The following is a 15083-nucleotide window of genomic DNA, read 5'->3' as shown; positions in this document are numbered from 1 at the left end:
TCCCTTTCTTTTTCTCTTCTTCTTCTGCGACCCCTATAATTTGAATGTTGGTGGGTTTAATGTTGTCCCAGAGGTCTCTAAAACTGTCCTCAATTCTTTTCATTCTTTTTCCTTTATTCTGCTCTGCAGTAGTTATTTCCACTATTTTTTCTTCCAGGTCACTTATCCATTCTCCTGCGTCAGTTATTCTGCTATTGATTCATTCTAGAGAATTTTTAATTTCATTTATTGTGTTGTTCATCATTTTTTGTTTGCTCTTTAGTTCTTCTAGGTCCTTGTTAAACATTTCTTGTATTTTCTCCATTCTATTTCCAAGATTTTGGATCATCTTTACTATCATTACTCTGAATTCTTTTTTGGGTTGACTGCCTATTTCCTCTTCATTTGTTTGGTCTGGTGGGTTTCTACCTTGCTTCTTCATCTGCTGTGTGTTTCTGTCTTCTCATTTTGCTTAACTTGGTGTTTTTGGGGTCTCCTTTTCGCCGACTGCAGGTTTGTAGTTCCTGTTGTTTTTGGTGTCTGCCCCCAGTGGCTAAGGTTGGTTCAGTGGGTTGTGTAGGTTTCCTGGTGGAGGGGACTAGTGCTGGTGTTTTGGTGGATGAGGCTGGATCTTGTCTTTCTGGTGGGCACAACTGCATCCGGTGGTGTGTTTTGGGGTGTATGTGACCTTATGATTTTAGGCAGCCTCTCTCCTAATGGGTGGGGTTGTGTTCCTTTCTTGCTAGTTGTTTGGCATAGGGTGTCCAGCACTGTAGCTTGCTGGTTGTTGAATGGAGCTGGGTCTTAGCGTTGAGATGGAGATCTCTGGGAGAGCTTTCGCCATTTGATATTATGTGGAGCCGGGAAGTCTCTGGTGGACTAATGTCCTAAACTCGGCTCTCCCACCTCAGAGGCACAGGCCTGGCACCCCGCCGGAGCACCAAGATCCTGTCAGCCACACAGCTTCTCCGGAGAATCTCTGAAGACCCGGTGGGCTCAGGAGGCAGCTAACGGCTCCTGCGAGGTCCTCCATGAGGGCTCCCTGGTCTCCAGCATCTGCTGGACCCCAAAGTAAGCGGCAACTAGAGAACGGGCAGACTGAGGCCCCCAGCGGCTGGCTGGGCCTGGGTGACCACACAGAGGCTGCCACAGGAGACAAGTGGTGACCTGCGGGCATGTGTGGCCTGGGCCACTGCCAAGGTCTCCTATGGCAGCAACCGCAAGATGGGTGGCACGGAAGCCACACTGGGGCCTATCCTTGTAGCTTATTTTATACATAAGAGTTTGTAGTTCTTAACTCCCTACCCCTATGCTGCCCCTCCCCCTAGCCCTCTCCCCACTGGTAACTACTAGTATCTGTGAGTCTGCTTCTTTTTTGTTATATTCATTAGTTTGTTGTATTTTTTAGATTCCACATATAAGTGGTATCATACAGTATTTGTCTTTCTCTGTACAAAGAGACTTATTTCACTTATCATATGCCCTCCAAGTCCATCCATGTTGCTGCAAATGGCAAAATTTCATTCTTCTTTATGGCTGAGTAATATATTCCATTGTATATATGTACCACATCTTCTTTATCCATGCATCTGCCTGATGGACACTTAGGTTGTTGCTTCTGTGTCTTGGCTATTGTAAATAATGCTGCTATGAACATTGGGATGCATGTATTTCTTTAAACATTTTTATTTCAAAATTTCACTGGAAATAGGGTGACCTCACTATCTTGATATTATTGTGGCTCTTTTTGCAATAGTCAGTACCCACATGCTCTCAACAACCCAAGAGCATATATTTAAAGAACAGCAACCATTTGAAGTTCTTGTTATTTTTTAAAATGTTTATTTTGTGTATAATATGTGTGCATTATAGAATAAATCAATTACAAATGAACAAAAAGAAAGTTAAAAATTACTCACAAATCCTTTCATTCAGGAAAATTACTGTTCTTTCTATTTTTACCTAGGCAGATATGTATGTACATGTCGAAAACAAGCTCATTCTGAAGTACTATTTTATAACCCTTTCTGCCTTATCTAGATATCATGTATATTTTATATTAATCTTATAAATAACTATACTTATACAATGTCTAACACTGTATGATATTCAAAGGTGTACATGTACAATTATTTGTTTAACAAATCATTTGACATAGAAATGTTTTTCATTCTTTCATGAAGGGCATGCTTGTAGCAAAATTAGTTTGTATCTTCTTAAGGATTTATTTAATATAAATTCTTAGACATGGAATTGCTGACTCAGAATTTATACTACTAATTTCATTTTTAACACTGTATTTAAAATTTTCTTTGTCGTTACCTTAATGTATATAAATTTTGAGTTACTATTTCTCCAAAAGTTTGGTTTATATTTCTTTCTAGTGTTCTTTTTATTTTCCAGTGCAGAAATAACTTAGAAGTTATTGTTTTATTTCATTAGGGTCACCGTTGTGGACCAAAGAAAAACTTGAACGAATAACACTTAGAAATGGCCAGTCTTTGGTACTTCCCTGCAGACCCCCAGTTGGGTTACCACCACCTATAATATTCTGGATGGATAATTGTAAGTTTTAAAAATAAGAACTTTCTTTCTTCAAGAGTCTTATGATTATTGGCTGTCCCAATCAATTATTACCTCTTGTGATTCATAAGATGTTTATAAAATGTCTTAGAGATTCTCAGGAAAATAAATCACATATCCTTTCATTCAGTCACTTTATTTTATTGAGCACCTACTATGTACCAGGCACCTCTCTAAATAAACCAAACAAAGGTCCTGCTCTCACTGAATTTATATTCTATGCAATGAGAATAAAAGCGGGGAGAGAAGGAAGCAGAGAATAAATCCATTTAGAAAATATGTGTCAGTTGGCAGTATGTGCTGTGAAGAAAAATAAGCAGAGTTTTGAGCAGAAACTTACAGGAGTGAAAGAGCAAGCAGGCCCTTAAATATCTGGGTGGAAAGAGAAAAACCAGTGTAAACCCCAAGAGCAGCAGCATCCCTGGTGTGTGTAAAATCAACAGGGAGGCCAGTGTGCCCGGGCTGACTGACCCAAGGGCGACAGTGAGAGAAAAGGTCAAGAAAGTCCAGGGGCTCCAGTGCGAAGGACTTTGGCTTTTGCTTTCAGTGAAGTAGGGAGACATTGAAGGAGTGGCTTCACCTGAATCAAAACAAAGAGTAAGAACCTCACTTTGGTTCATGTGTGGAGAACAAAGAGGACGAAAGGGAGAGGAGGGCATTCTGTTAGGAGGCCAGTGCTGTGATCTGGGCAAGACTTGATGGGGACTCGGACTTGGGTAGTGGCAGTCAAGTAAGTAAGAAGTGGTCAGATTCCAGGGACTTCCCTGGTGGTCCAGTGGTTAAGATCGCACGCTTCCAACGCAGGGGGTGTGGGTTTGACCTCTGGTCAGGGAACTAAGATCCCACGTGCCACGTGGCCATAAAAAAAAAAAAAAGAAAGGAAGGGAGGCAGGGAGAGAGGAAGGAAGAAATGGTCAGATTCCAGATATAATTTGAAGGTAGGTCCTCCAGGATTTATTGGGGTCAGGGTTGGAGGCATGAGAGAGAGGAATCAAAGGTAACCCCAAAGTCTAAGACTGAACAACTAGTAAAATGGCATTGCCATTTCCTGAAACACCAGAAGCCCATCAAGGGAAGGAAATCAAGCTGTTCAGGATGTGTTACGTCTTTTCTTTCAGTTTCGTTCTTTTATCCCCAACAACAGCTAATTTTTTTTAATTTAATTTTTTACTTTATATTGGAGTACAGTTGATTCACCATGCTGTGTTAGTTTCAGGTGTACAGCAAAAGTGATTCAGTTATACATATACACATATCCATTCTTTTTTTTTTTTTTTTTTGTGGTATGTGGGCCTCTCACTGTTGTGGTCTCTCCCGTTGTGGAGCACAGGCTCCGGACGCGCAGGCTCAGTGGCCATGGCTCACGGGCCCAGCCGCTCCGCGGCATGTGGGATCTTCCCAGACCGGAGCACAAACCCGCGTTCTCTGCATCGGCAGGTGGACTCTCAACCACTGCGCCACCAGGGAAGCCCCATATATCCATCCTTTTTCAGATTCTTTTCCCATATAGGTTATTACAGAATATTGAGCTTAGTTCCCTGCACCATACAGTAGATGCTTATTGATTATCTATTTTATATATAGTAGTAACAACAGCTAATATTGATTGGGCATTTACTAAGTGCCTGTCCCTTTGCTAAAGACTTTACATAAGTTATCTCATCCATTTTCTACAACAGTCCCAGGAAGCATCTCGGATGACCCTTACCACTTTTTAGATGAGGAAACCGAGGCACAGAGAATTGAAGTCATTCATTAGGCAGTTTAACACCTGTTCACCCCATCCCTATCCTTAGGGAATTGTTTGTTGCTGTGCTCTCCCATCCTTTCACACCTCCCCTTAGCATGTTACGTTGGAGACTAGGAACCAGGGTTTGGGATGTGAGAGGCTTGTGAGGCGTCCTTGTGGAGGTCTCCAGCAGGAATCAGAGCTACAGCTACATGAGTCCAAGGAAGATTCCGGGCTCTTGCCGACAATGTGTGAATGTTAGTGCTGCAGAGATGCTCTGTAGAGCCGGGGGCTGGAGGAGAGGATGAAGGGAGGGAGTGCAGGTGCTGAAGAGCAAAGCCTGGGGACTGAGACCAGGAGCCTCCAGGGGCCAAGAACTTAGGGAGCAAAGGAAAGTAGATGAGAAGGAGCAGTCACTTAGGTAAGAAGAAAACAAAAAGAGAGGGTGTCCCCAGGACGAGGGGAAGAAAAAGTGTCAGGAAGACAGAATATCAGCTGGTTCAAATACTGCTGAGAGATCAATTTCCAATCTGACTGAGAAATGAGGATTACATTTGGCAACACGGTGGTCGCTGTTGACCTTGACAAGAGTCCTTTGGGTAGAATGGTGGGAATGGTCGCAAAATATTTGTAGGGAATATACTCTGTTCTCAGTGACATGATTTCCTGTGAAATCACCAGCTGTGCACATTACTGAAGATAAAATTTAGCTCTCACATCTCATTTCCAGTTTTGACTGTTCTGTAGCAAAGCACTCAGAGAAAGTATCACAAAGAAATGGAAAATAAATATATAAATGAATAAAAGGGCGAAGATGTTTTTCCTATGATCACGTAACAGCTTTTACAGATTTTGAAAGAATAAGTAACAAATCAAATGTAAATGAGCGGGTTATGTGGTCGAGAATAACAGTATCCAGATGTACTGCCAAAATGAGGCCCAGGGCTTCCCTGGTGGCGCAGTGGTTGAGAGTCCGCCTGCCAATGCAGGGGACGCGGGTTCGTGCCCCGGTCCGGGAGGATCCCACATGCCGTGGGGCGGCTGGGCCCGTGAGCCATGGCCGTTGAGCCTGTGCGTCCAGAGCCTGTGCTCTGCAGTGGGAGAGGCCACAACAGTGAGAGGCCCGCATACCACACACACAAAAAAAAAATGAGGCCCAGTATTTGGTTCTTGGTTCTTACTCAGAATTGATGACTTTTCCACTTAATAAAGAGGCATATACCTGTAAAGTCTCAGAATCATCTGAATATGTAACTAATTTTTTTCACATTGCACTGCTGGCCATGTCATTTACATACATTTTAGGCTATAGGCAAAGCATCTGGACCTTTCAAGTGAAATTTCATCTGGATATGAGAAAAAATTCAGATCTGTGTAGCATTCTTCTGGCAAGATGACCTTATCACGGTATTCCTACCTGCATACATTTTTGTCCCCAATGTAATGCCAAGGAACTCATTGGGCAAAGTGCTACCATCCTCATAAAATGGCATTCCCTTTCATTTGATCTCCCAACACCGGTCCATAATAAAATACAGCGGGAGAAATGGAAGAGAATAAATGTGTCCCTATCTTTAACTCTTTGTATTCATGACATAAATGTACATTATTTTTCTGAGTTATTTTTTAAAACAACCTTTTCCCTGGTTAATGGCTTCAAACCATGAATTTACAACCGCCATCCAAACCCCCATCTTGACCTAGAACTTGACTAACATGGCTAACCAGCATCCTTTCAAGGTCTGGCTCCACATTTCCTTGCCTTTTCCTGCCCAAGGGAGCTGCAGGCTTTTCCCCATCATTTTGCATTTCATGACATTTTAGATAGGGCACCTGCTGCTGTAGGAGCATAGCTGCTTGACTCAGACTCGAGAAATCCTCCGGGAGACATGACACCTGGCCCCAGGCAACTAGGAGGTACAATTTTTCCTAGTTCTCTCACTTCAGAGCTGAAGAACTCTCCCAGTGAACTGAGTCAGAAGCTTCCTGAGTCATGCTAGCCAGCCAAGTGTAAGTTCACACATAGATCATTGGTCCCATCTCCCTGAGTTCTTCATCGCCTTAGAAAATCTCCCCTCCACGCCTGAGGCTAGACTGTTCCTTGAGCCCGAGGAGAAGTTGGTTGTTAAATGTGAAACTGGAAAGTCAGAATGCTGATGGTTATTCATTCATTATGGAGCTTCTGTGAGGGGCCAGGTGCATTTTTAGGGCTACACCAGTAGATGAAGCAGATGACGGTCTCCGTCCTTCTGGAACTTAAATTCTAGTGTGGGGAGATGGGCTATAAGCCATACACATGACAGGTAAAGTACGTTGTCTGTTAGAAGGTGATAGGTAACACAGAAAAGAAAAGGTAGAGGAGGTGAGGGAGGCTGGGTGTGGGGGGCCTCGTGAGCGGCACGTCTGCAGCATTACACCCTGTTGTTAATTGCCTGTTTGCTGCCTGATTCTCCAGTTAGATCCCAAGCTCAGGGCAGGGAACCGGGTCCGCCTGACACCTTGCCCAGGACCTAGCTCATCACAGTTAGGCACTGTCACAGTATAAGGTGTCTGACTGTGTATGTACTGCAATAGATGCAACCCATGTTAACATCCTTACAAGCTTCCATAATGCACTTTCTGAGACACGTGTGTATCTATGATTAACAATTAGGGATTAACTTAAATGTTAGGAAAAGTCATGCAAACTCTTTCTGTAAAACATTTTTTGGTTTATGCTTGCTTCATGAAACCCTTCACTGGACAACTCTAATCTCACCTCTACCCCCACTCCAGAGAAATTAGGTAGGGTCTGGCAGGTACAATTGGAGTTTTAATACATGTGTCTTTTTTTTTTTTTTTACAGTTATTTGCTTTTACTCAAAGATCTTTATAGAGAAAAAAAAACATTCAAGTGAAGTTCACAGAACTAGTTATTAGTAGATACGTTTATCTCACTAATTTGGAAAGTAGCTACTTTGTGATGGAATGATCTAGATGTCTCTCTGCCTTTCTCCAGCCTTTCAAAGACTTCCACAGAGTGAGAGGGTTTCCCAGGGTCTGAATGGAGACCTTTATTTTTCCAATGTGCTCCCAGAGGATACCCGGGAAGACTACATCTGTTACGCACGATTTAATCACACTCAAACCATACAGCAGAAGCAACCTATTTCTGTGAAGGTGATTTCAGGTAAGAGTTCAGTTTCCAGAAACTCTCTTGCCATGATGTTTACAAATGTGTGCAAATGTATTAATTATTAAATCCTACTAGCTTTGAAGTAAACAGGTTCACTGATCAGGAAAGTACCTGTGAACAGTCACTAAAGTGTTGGCATATGTATCAATATTATAAGGAGCTTGCCTACCTTAAATACTGTATCTTACAGTTTTTGCTGTGATTACCATTACTGTTGCCATGGTAACTTCCTGAATTTACTTAGTGTTCTGAGCATTTGTGAGTGCTTTATGCTCCATGATGCCTTTAATTGGGAGTCCTGCTGCTTCAGTTATATATTCACATATTACTGGTTGGGGGTGGCTGAGTGAATTAATGAAATAGTTCTATACAATGTAAAGCACTGTTTTTACTTGGTAGGGATGGTGCTCGGTCAGCATAGGTATATATGTTTGCTTTTGTTGCCCAATACTTTTTTTTTTTACAATCCCCTCCCCCTACTTTTTGCATTCTTCATAATATTCTGTTTATTTCAGTGGATGAATTGAATGACACTATAGCTGCTAATTTGAGTGACACTGAGTTTTATGGTGGTGAGTTATGGTGATTGTAACTGATGTTTCTCCTTCATTGTAGAATTTAGTTCACTAACTTCACCTCCATGGCTGTTTAACCTTATTCCTTTGTGAAATTCCTAGTTCCATGTTTAATACCACTAAAATCAATGTATGTTTCATATGAAGTTTAGCTCTGAGCTTTCAAACATGTCACTAAAACATGTTCCATGTTGTATGTGTAATAATGAAAGTTACTATAACTGTTTTCATGTAAAGAACCATTCCACAAGATTTGGAAAAAAATCTTTCGTGTATGTTCAGAATTACATTTTTCATTTTTTGTCTGGCTCATAAACTTTTCTCATGAATTAAATAAGAGTTGGCAAGGTGCGTTAACCTGCTAAAATACTAACATCAAAGTCTTAGTAAACTTTTGCAATTAATGTTAAGTGGATTTTGATAGTAAATCATCGTATTTCCATCTGTTTTCACCTGACCTTATCAACGTCATATAATTAGCAATAGTATTTCTCTTACTTTTGTTTAAAATCGAGTGACTGTCTTCAGTGGAAGTAATCTTTTTAAAAATAGAGGATTTAACTTCATTCTTTTAAAAAGAAAAGAATTTGATTTCCTTAACGGAAATATGGCTCTCAGGTATAGAGTCTGTGTGTGAAAATTATGGGTTCTGGATATGGGGGTCCTCTTAATTATCTATAAGGCAGAATTTCTGCTGTATTAATTTTTTACCTTTGAGATATGAAGTAAAAAAACATTAAGGTACTACCAATGACCAGAGTAAACAGATCACAACTCCTGCCTTATTTTATTTTATTTTATCGTACCTTATTTCATTTTATCTTATTTTATTTTATGTTAAAATCCTCCTGAAAAATATGGGCCTCAAAATCATTCCCAAAGTGATTTCAGAGGGGTAAAATCTAAGGAAAACTCTAATTTATCTCCAGTAATACCTTCTCTGGTGTTCAGTCTTTTCTTCTGAGAAATGAGAAGAATTCATATGTTCCTTTTTCAGTTTCTATGAGCATCAAGTAGCTAATACATTAAAGTGTTGAACACTGTAAAGGGCTCTTAGAACCTCAAGATGGTATGATTTTGACTTTAAGTTTTTCTGAGAGACCATCAGAAGATAAGGCCACATTTAGGCAAGGACTACATAAAACATGAAGGTAGTCTGTAGGTATCTTCCTGAGATTTCTGACTTGAGCCCTTTTTTATGTTTTTGTCGAGGAAACCAATTTCAGTTGCTTTAAGTCCACCCTTAATTTATGGCACACAATTTGCCATACCTCTGCAGTCACTTTCTAGTTGTGTTTTATTTTGTTTTGTTTTCCATAAACTTTGCAGTTTTGATATGTTAGATGTCCATCACGATTTATCTTCACGATTAATCAATGGAACTGACTATAATGTTGTCCCTAGGGTAAAGCAAAATACCCCTTCCATCGTCATATCTTCCAGAAGGTAGACAGCTCATTTTCACTTTGACGTGCGCACTCATCTTAAGAGCTGGATAGTTTGATAACATGATTTTCCTCTCTATGTCTACGTTTTGAAAATTTGCCAACTCGCCAAAAATTCATAGGACCCTAACCCAAATTAGGGAAATGTACAAGAGGAAAAAAGTTCTTATTATTAGTGCTTGTGCAACCAAAATAGTTTCTACTTCCGGCTGAGTGAGTGATGGCTATTTGCAAGGCAAAGAGTGTGTATGTGTTAGTTTAACACACTTCACAATCAAATGCTAAATGGATTTGCAAAGGGATTAGATTCTTAGACAGTGAACTGGGCTTCTGGAAATCCGTGTTCATAACTCTGAATGCATATTGATTTTCTTGTTTGCAGCTAAATCACATAGAGAGAGGCCACCAACGTTTTTAACTCCAGAAGGCAATGCAAGCCGCAAAGAGGAATTACGAGGAAATGTCCTTTCACTTGAGTGCATTGCAGAAGGGCTGTGAGTTAACTCTGTCTGTCTTGATGTCCACTTCTTATGTAAACATAGTAGATTGGTAGAGAGGCGTTAATATCATAACAAGAGTCATTGTCTTATGTTGATTCCATTAAGCATCAAGAAAAATGTGATAATTCCTTCCAAAACAGGCCATATAAATTTCATGTTATTAAAATATTTTGTTAATAGTGTTCCTTTTGAGATAAGTATCAGTAATCACCTTCTGACTGCTCTGATTATAAATCAGGTTATTATTTTGCTACTGTTGTCTAACAAAGCATCTCAAAACTTAGCTGCTTAAAACCAATAGCTGTTTATCACTGATCATTTGTCTGCAGGTCTGCAGGGCAGTTGTGCTGTAACAGGCTAGATCCGACTGATTTCAGTTGACCCTGTTTGTGCATCTGCTGGGCAGCTCAGCTCTGGGTTCACAGCTCTGGGTCTGCTGGCTATGAGCAGGGCAACGGAGCTCTTGACCATGAGTTTCTCACATCCCTCTAGCAATCTTGCCCTGGCTTGTTCTCCTAATAGCAGAGGCAAACATGGCCTCACAGGACCTAACCTCCTACCTGGCACACTGTCCCAACCCTTGCTTCCTAGTGACCAGTCACCAGCCCAGCTTCTTTGCAGATGTCTCATCTGTGCAGACCTCAAAACTGACGCCACCCCCCAGAACGCATGTGCCCTTGACAGGAGTCCCATATTAGGAAAACGTTCAAGGCAAGCGTCTCTATATAGTTCCCTCTTATGCCTGGCACAGAGCAAGTACTACTGATAAGGCACATTTGCTGAAAACATTGATTGGAATCTCGGAAACATGTTGTGATCACGTGTTATGATCTGTGCTGTCCTTGGCCTGGTGACTCAAAGTCCACATTCCTTCCTAGAATCCCAGAATTGGCCTCCAGGAATAATTTTACCTCCGGAGGCACATGGAGGCCTCTGCTGGCCGTGTCAGGAAATCACACTACTCACAATTCAGTTCCTCAGATATATCTGTTCAATTATTTTTATTCAACCAAACAAATGAAAACAATTCTACAATCCATTAATCCCACTTGCATTTCTAATGATAAATACATTGTGATCTTCCTGAGGGCATGGACCATTCTGTTTTTTATCTTTATCTTCCCAACACACAACTCAGTGCTTGGTCTATAATTTAGTCTCAGTAAATGTATTGGATGAATCTTTATTTTACCCTCATGAAAACCTTCTCAAGTCACCAGATCAAAACAAGCATCATTATGTGCATTAAGGCAACAGAGAAACCTGAGGCCCGAAAGGGTCAGGGAGCCAAGATCAGAGAGCAATTTAGGGATAAGGCTGGGATTTTGAAGCAGACCTTTTAACTCTAAGCCTATGTCTGGCTTTTCATCTGCCTCTATAGTTCATGATTTAATAAGAAACATAGGTGAGAAATGGTATGAGTAGCACATGAGTTGGGCCTACTTCTGTCAATTGGTATTTTAAAATATCACTAATAATGAAACTAAAGTAAGAGCACGACTCCTCTAACCACTTCATTCAGATCCTCAGATAGCCTGTTATAAGATAGGGAGGTACTTCCATTTGATATGGAAATGTGTGAAAAGTTCATGGGCACAAATATGTATATCAGCTCTTTCTCTGGCATTTTTAACTCTAGCCGATGAAAAAATTATAACTCGGAGTCATGAATTTCACGGTCATTCTTTTGATTGACATAGTCCCTTCATGCAGAATTTTCCGAGAGTGCCTCACTGATCAGAACTTGGAAGAAAATAATTAGGTCCCTTCAGTCAAGTAAGTCTTGCTGCCATTCTCACCAGATTCCTGAAGTCCAAGTTCACGGTGTGCCATAAATTAACACACTTCTGCTTGCGTGAAAATGGTAACTTACAGACTGAAATGTAAGGTTTTGAGCATGACTTATACAAGTGTGGTGCTAGTTAAAATCTCTATGTATTCCTCATGATCTTTATGTTTGTGACAAGCTCGCATGAAAATCACCCTCAAAAGCAGCTAGGTGAACTTCTTTTCTTGTAATGTTATTGTTTATTCATCTTATCAGGCCTACCCCAATTATTTACTGGATAAAAGAAGATGGAACACTCCCCATCAACCGGACATTTTATAGGAACTTTAAGAAAACTCTGCAGATTGTTCAGGTTACAGAAGCAGACTCTGGGAATTACCAGTGTATAGCCAAAAATGCACTAGGAGCCATCCATCATGTCATTTCTGTCACAGTTAAAGGTATATCATTGTCTAAAATACATGGCTCTTGCCTCCCTTGAGAATCCCTGAGTCTTCAATCAAAATGCCTTTGATTAGATTCAATAACAATATAATTTATATCAACATACGTGGCACCTTGAATCTCTTCTCATTGCTACTTATAGTGCATCTAAATCAGGTTAAATATTCACTCCCTCAGATCTTCCTTGCAGAGGATTCCAATTAATAAGTGTAGAAAGAATGAAAGAAATAGGAAGTCACAGTTAGAATCCCAAGTTATAACTGCTGTAGGCAAGAGCTAGTGATGAATGCTAAAATTACGGGATGGAACTTTAAGGAGAAACAGGATATTTGCATAGCCTCAAAGTGTTTCTTCTCCCCTCACCCCCCAAAAATTAATTACTGAGGCAGGTTTAATATATGTCCACAAATTCTTTACTCCTCGTGCCTTAAGGAGATGGAGCTTAACTGTCCTCCCCTTGAGTGAGGGCTGGACTTATTGTTTCTAACGACTAGAACATGGAAAGCAGGAAAGTAATAACTTTACAGTGGAGAAACCTGGCAGACATCACTCTAACCAAGTGATGCAGGTTAATATAACCACTCATAAGCCATGTCAATATCATGTACTCCCAGATATGATGGCCGTCTACAACAGCGGTTACCAGTGGGGAGAGGCAGTAAAGGGGTAGGGGGTTAAGAGGTACAAACTATGATGTTTAAAATAAGCTACAAGGATCTGTTGTACAACACGGGGGATATAGCCAATATTTGATAATAACTGTAAATGGAGTATAACCTTTTTTTAAAAAAAAGAAGTAATTATGATGATACTGATGGCGGTGGTTGGATGGTGATTATAATCTAAAAATTCAGGAGTTCTTCACTCAGAAATCACTAAATTTGACCTTAGATGGAAAAGCTTTTGTTCACTTAAAACCTTCCCATTGATCTGTAGGAGAATTCAGTAGTCACTGGTAGAAACAGTCTCTAGGAATGAGAGCATGTTGAAAATGTTTCACAAAATATTTTAGTTACAGATAAGAAGTAGAGAACATACCTTAGGAGAAATACAAAGATTAATCAATTTAGTAAGCTTGATTTATCCCTGAAAGAATTCAGTTGGCTAGTTCTCCTTTGTAAGTCTGGAAGGATGTTCAAGGAAGAAACTCTTCATGAAAAAAAAAGAGATGGTAGAGAACTTATTTATAGTGTTGGGCTAGTAATTCACATTGATATGTAACACTTATGGCTAACACTGACATATATTCACTTTTCTCCATTTCTGTCCTGATAATGATGAAATGAGGATGTTCCTTATTACAAAAACTAACCAAAAAGCTCTTGATTATTTAGAAAAAAAAAAAGATGTTCTACAAAATAACTGACTAGTTGTCTTTAAAAGTCTCAGATTCATGAAAAACAAGGAAAGAGCAAGAAACTTCCAGATCGGAGGAAACTAAATAAGAAGATGTGACCATTAAACGCAATGTGCTGTCCAGGACAGGGTCCTGAGACAGAAATAAGACATTAGGGGAAAAACTTGGGAAATCCTCATACAGTGTGTAGTTGAACTGATGGTATCCAATGTTAATTTCTTGTTTTGGTATCTGTTCCATAGTTTTGTAAGAAAGCTGGTGAAGGGCTTATAAGAACATTCTATACTAACTTGGCAGCTTTTCAAAAATGCAAAGCTTTAAAAACTGCTTTCCAATTTTATAATTATATGTATTCTACAGGGCTCAGATTTATAATTGTATGTATTCTACAGGGCTCAGATTTTAAATTCATGTTTCTTAGCCCTATCTGTACCTGTAAATTCCTCTACAATGTTAGAGAAATCTGTTACCTCTTCGATGTCTGATTAACGTAATGTAAAACAAGATGACGATATTTGAATCAAAAGGCTTTAGAAATAATACATAGATGTCACTGAGTCTTCTTAAACATTCTTCTGAAAATCTGAAGTGTTCTTTGAAGCATAAATCTATTCACTCTAAAAAAATGAAACTAACAAATGTTTTGCAAAATACTTATTTTTATTAAGATAGTTCAGTATACTAAGTTTGCTAGAATAACTTATTTGATTCAATTTTTTGTGGGTTTTTTTCCTTTCCTCACAAAGCGGCTCCATACTGGATCATAGCACCTCAAAATCTTGTGCTGTCCCCAGGAGAGGATGGAACCCTGATCTGCAGAGCTAATGGCAACCCCAAACCCAGAATTAGCTGGTTATTGAATGGAGTCCCGATAGAAAGTAAGTTTCCTTGAGTGGCTTCAATTGCAGTATATTTTTGGAGCGTAGTGACATCTCCACAGGGTACAAATGGTGATAAAATAACTTGGCTTAAGGAAGGAAGCCATATATAAGTTAAACAGAGGCACGAAATTACCTTTAGATTTTAATTTTTCTACCTTTAGATATAATATATTATGACCGAATTGTTTATGCTATTTTTTTTTCTTTTTTGGCTGCGTTGGGTCTTCATTGCTACGCGCAGGCTTTCTCTAGTTGTGGCGAGCGGCGGCTTCTCTTTGTTACGAGGCACGGGCTCTAGGCATGTGGGCTTCAGTAGTTGTGGCAGGTGGGCTAAGCAGTTGTGGCGCACAGGCTTAGTTGCTCTCTGGCATGTGGAATCTTCCCGGACCAGGGCTCAAACCCGTGTCCCCTGCATTGGCAGGTGGATTCTTAACCACTGCACCACCAGGGAAGTCCCGTTTATGCTATTAACATAACGGTATGTGCTGGTTGGAACTTGGCAATATTTCCTCTGTTTTTTACATGGATCATAGGAAGAGTGACAGGGTGAGAAATAAACATCACTGAAAAGTTCAGATTATCTTCTTTGTTCAAAATGTCAAGTGATTTGTGGAAACATCGCAGGA

The 15083-nt window shown here is 40.0% G+C and overlaps 1 protein-coding gene across 1 annotated transcript in view; it reads left to right on the top strand.

The window, feature by feature from the left end:
• The window catches only part of NRCAM (neuronal cell adhesion molecule), a 252352-nt gene that overhangs the window by 177492 nt on the left and 59777 nt on the right, over nt 1-15083 (top strand). The window contains exons 6-11 of the mRNA XM_081244738.1: nt 2422-2544; nt 7290-7460; nt 7982-8038; nt 9869-9980; nt 12031-12215; nt 14323-14454. Of these exons, the coding sequence (XP_081100864.1) occupies nt 2422-2544; nt 7290-7460; nt 7982-8038; nt 9869-9980; nt 12031-12215; nt 14323-14454 (780 nt within the window). The remainder of the gene's footprint in view (nt 1-2421; nt 2545-7289; nt 7461-7981; nt 8039-9868; nt 9981-12030; nt 12216-14322; nt 14455-15083) is intronic.

The sequence above is a fragment of the Mesoplodon bidens genome, assembly GCF_964165515.1.
Source record: "Mesoplodon bidens genome assembly, chromosome: 9".
Classification (NCBI taxonomy): Eukaryota; Metazoa; Chordata; class Mammalia; order Artiodactyla; family Ziphiidae; genus Mesoplodon; species Mesoplodon bidens.
This window is presented reverse-complemented; position numbering and strand designations above follow the sequence as displayed.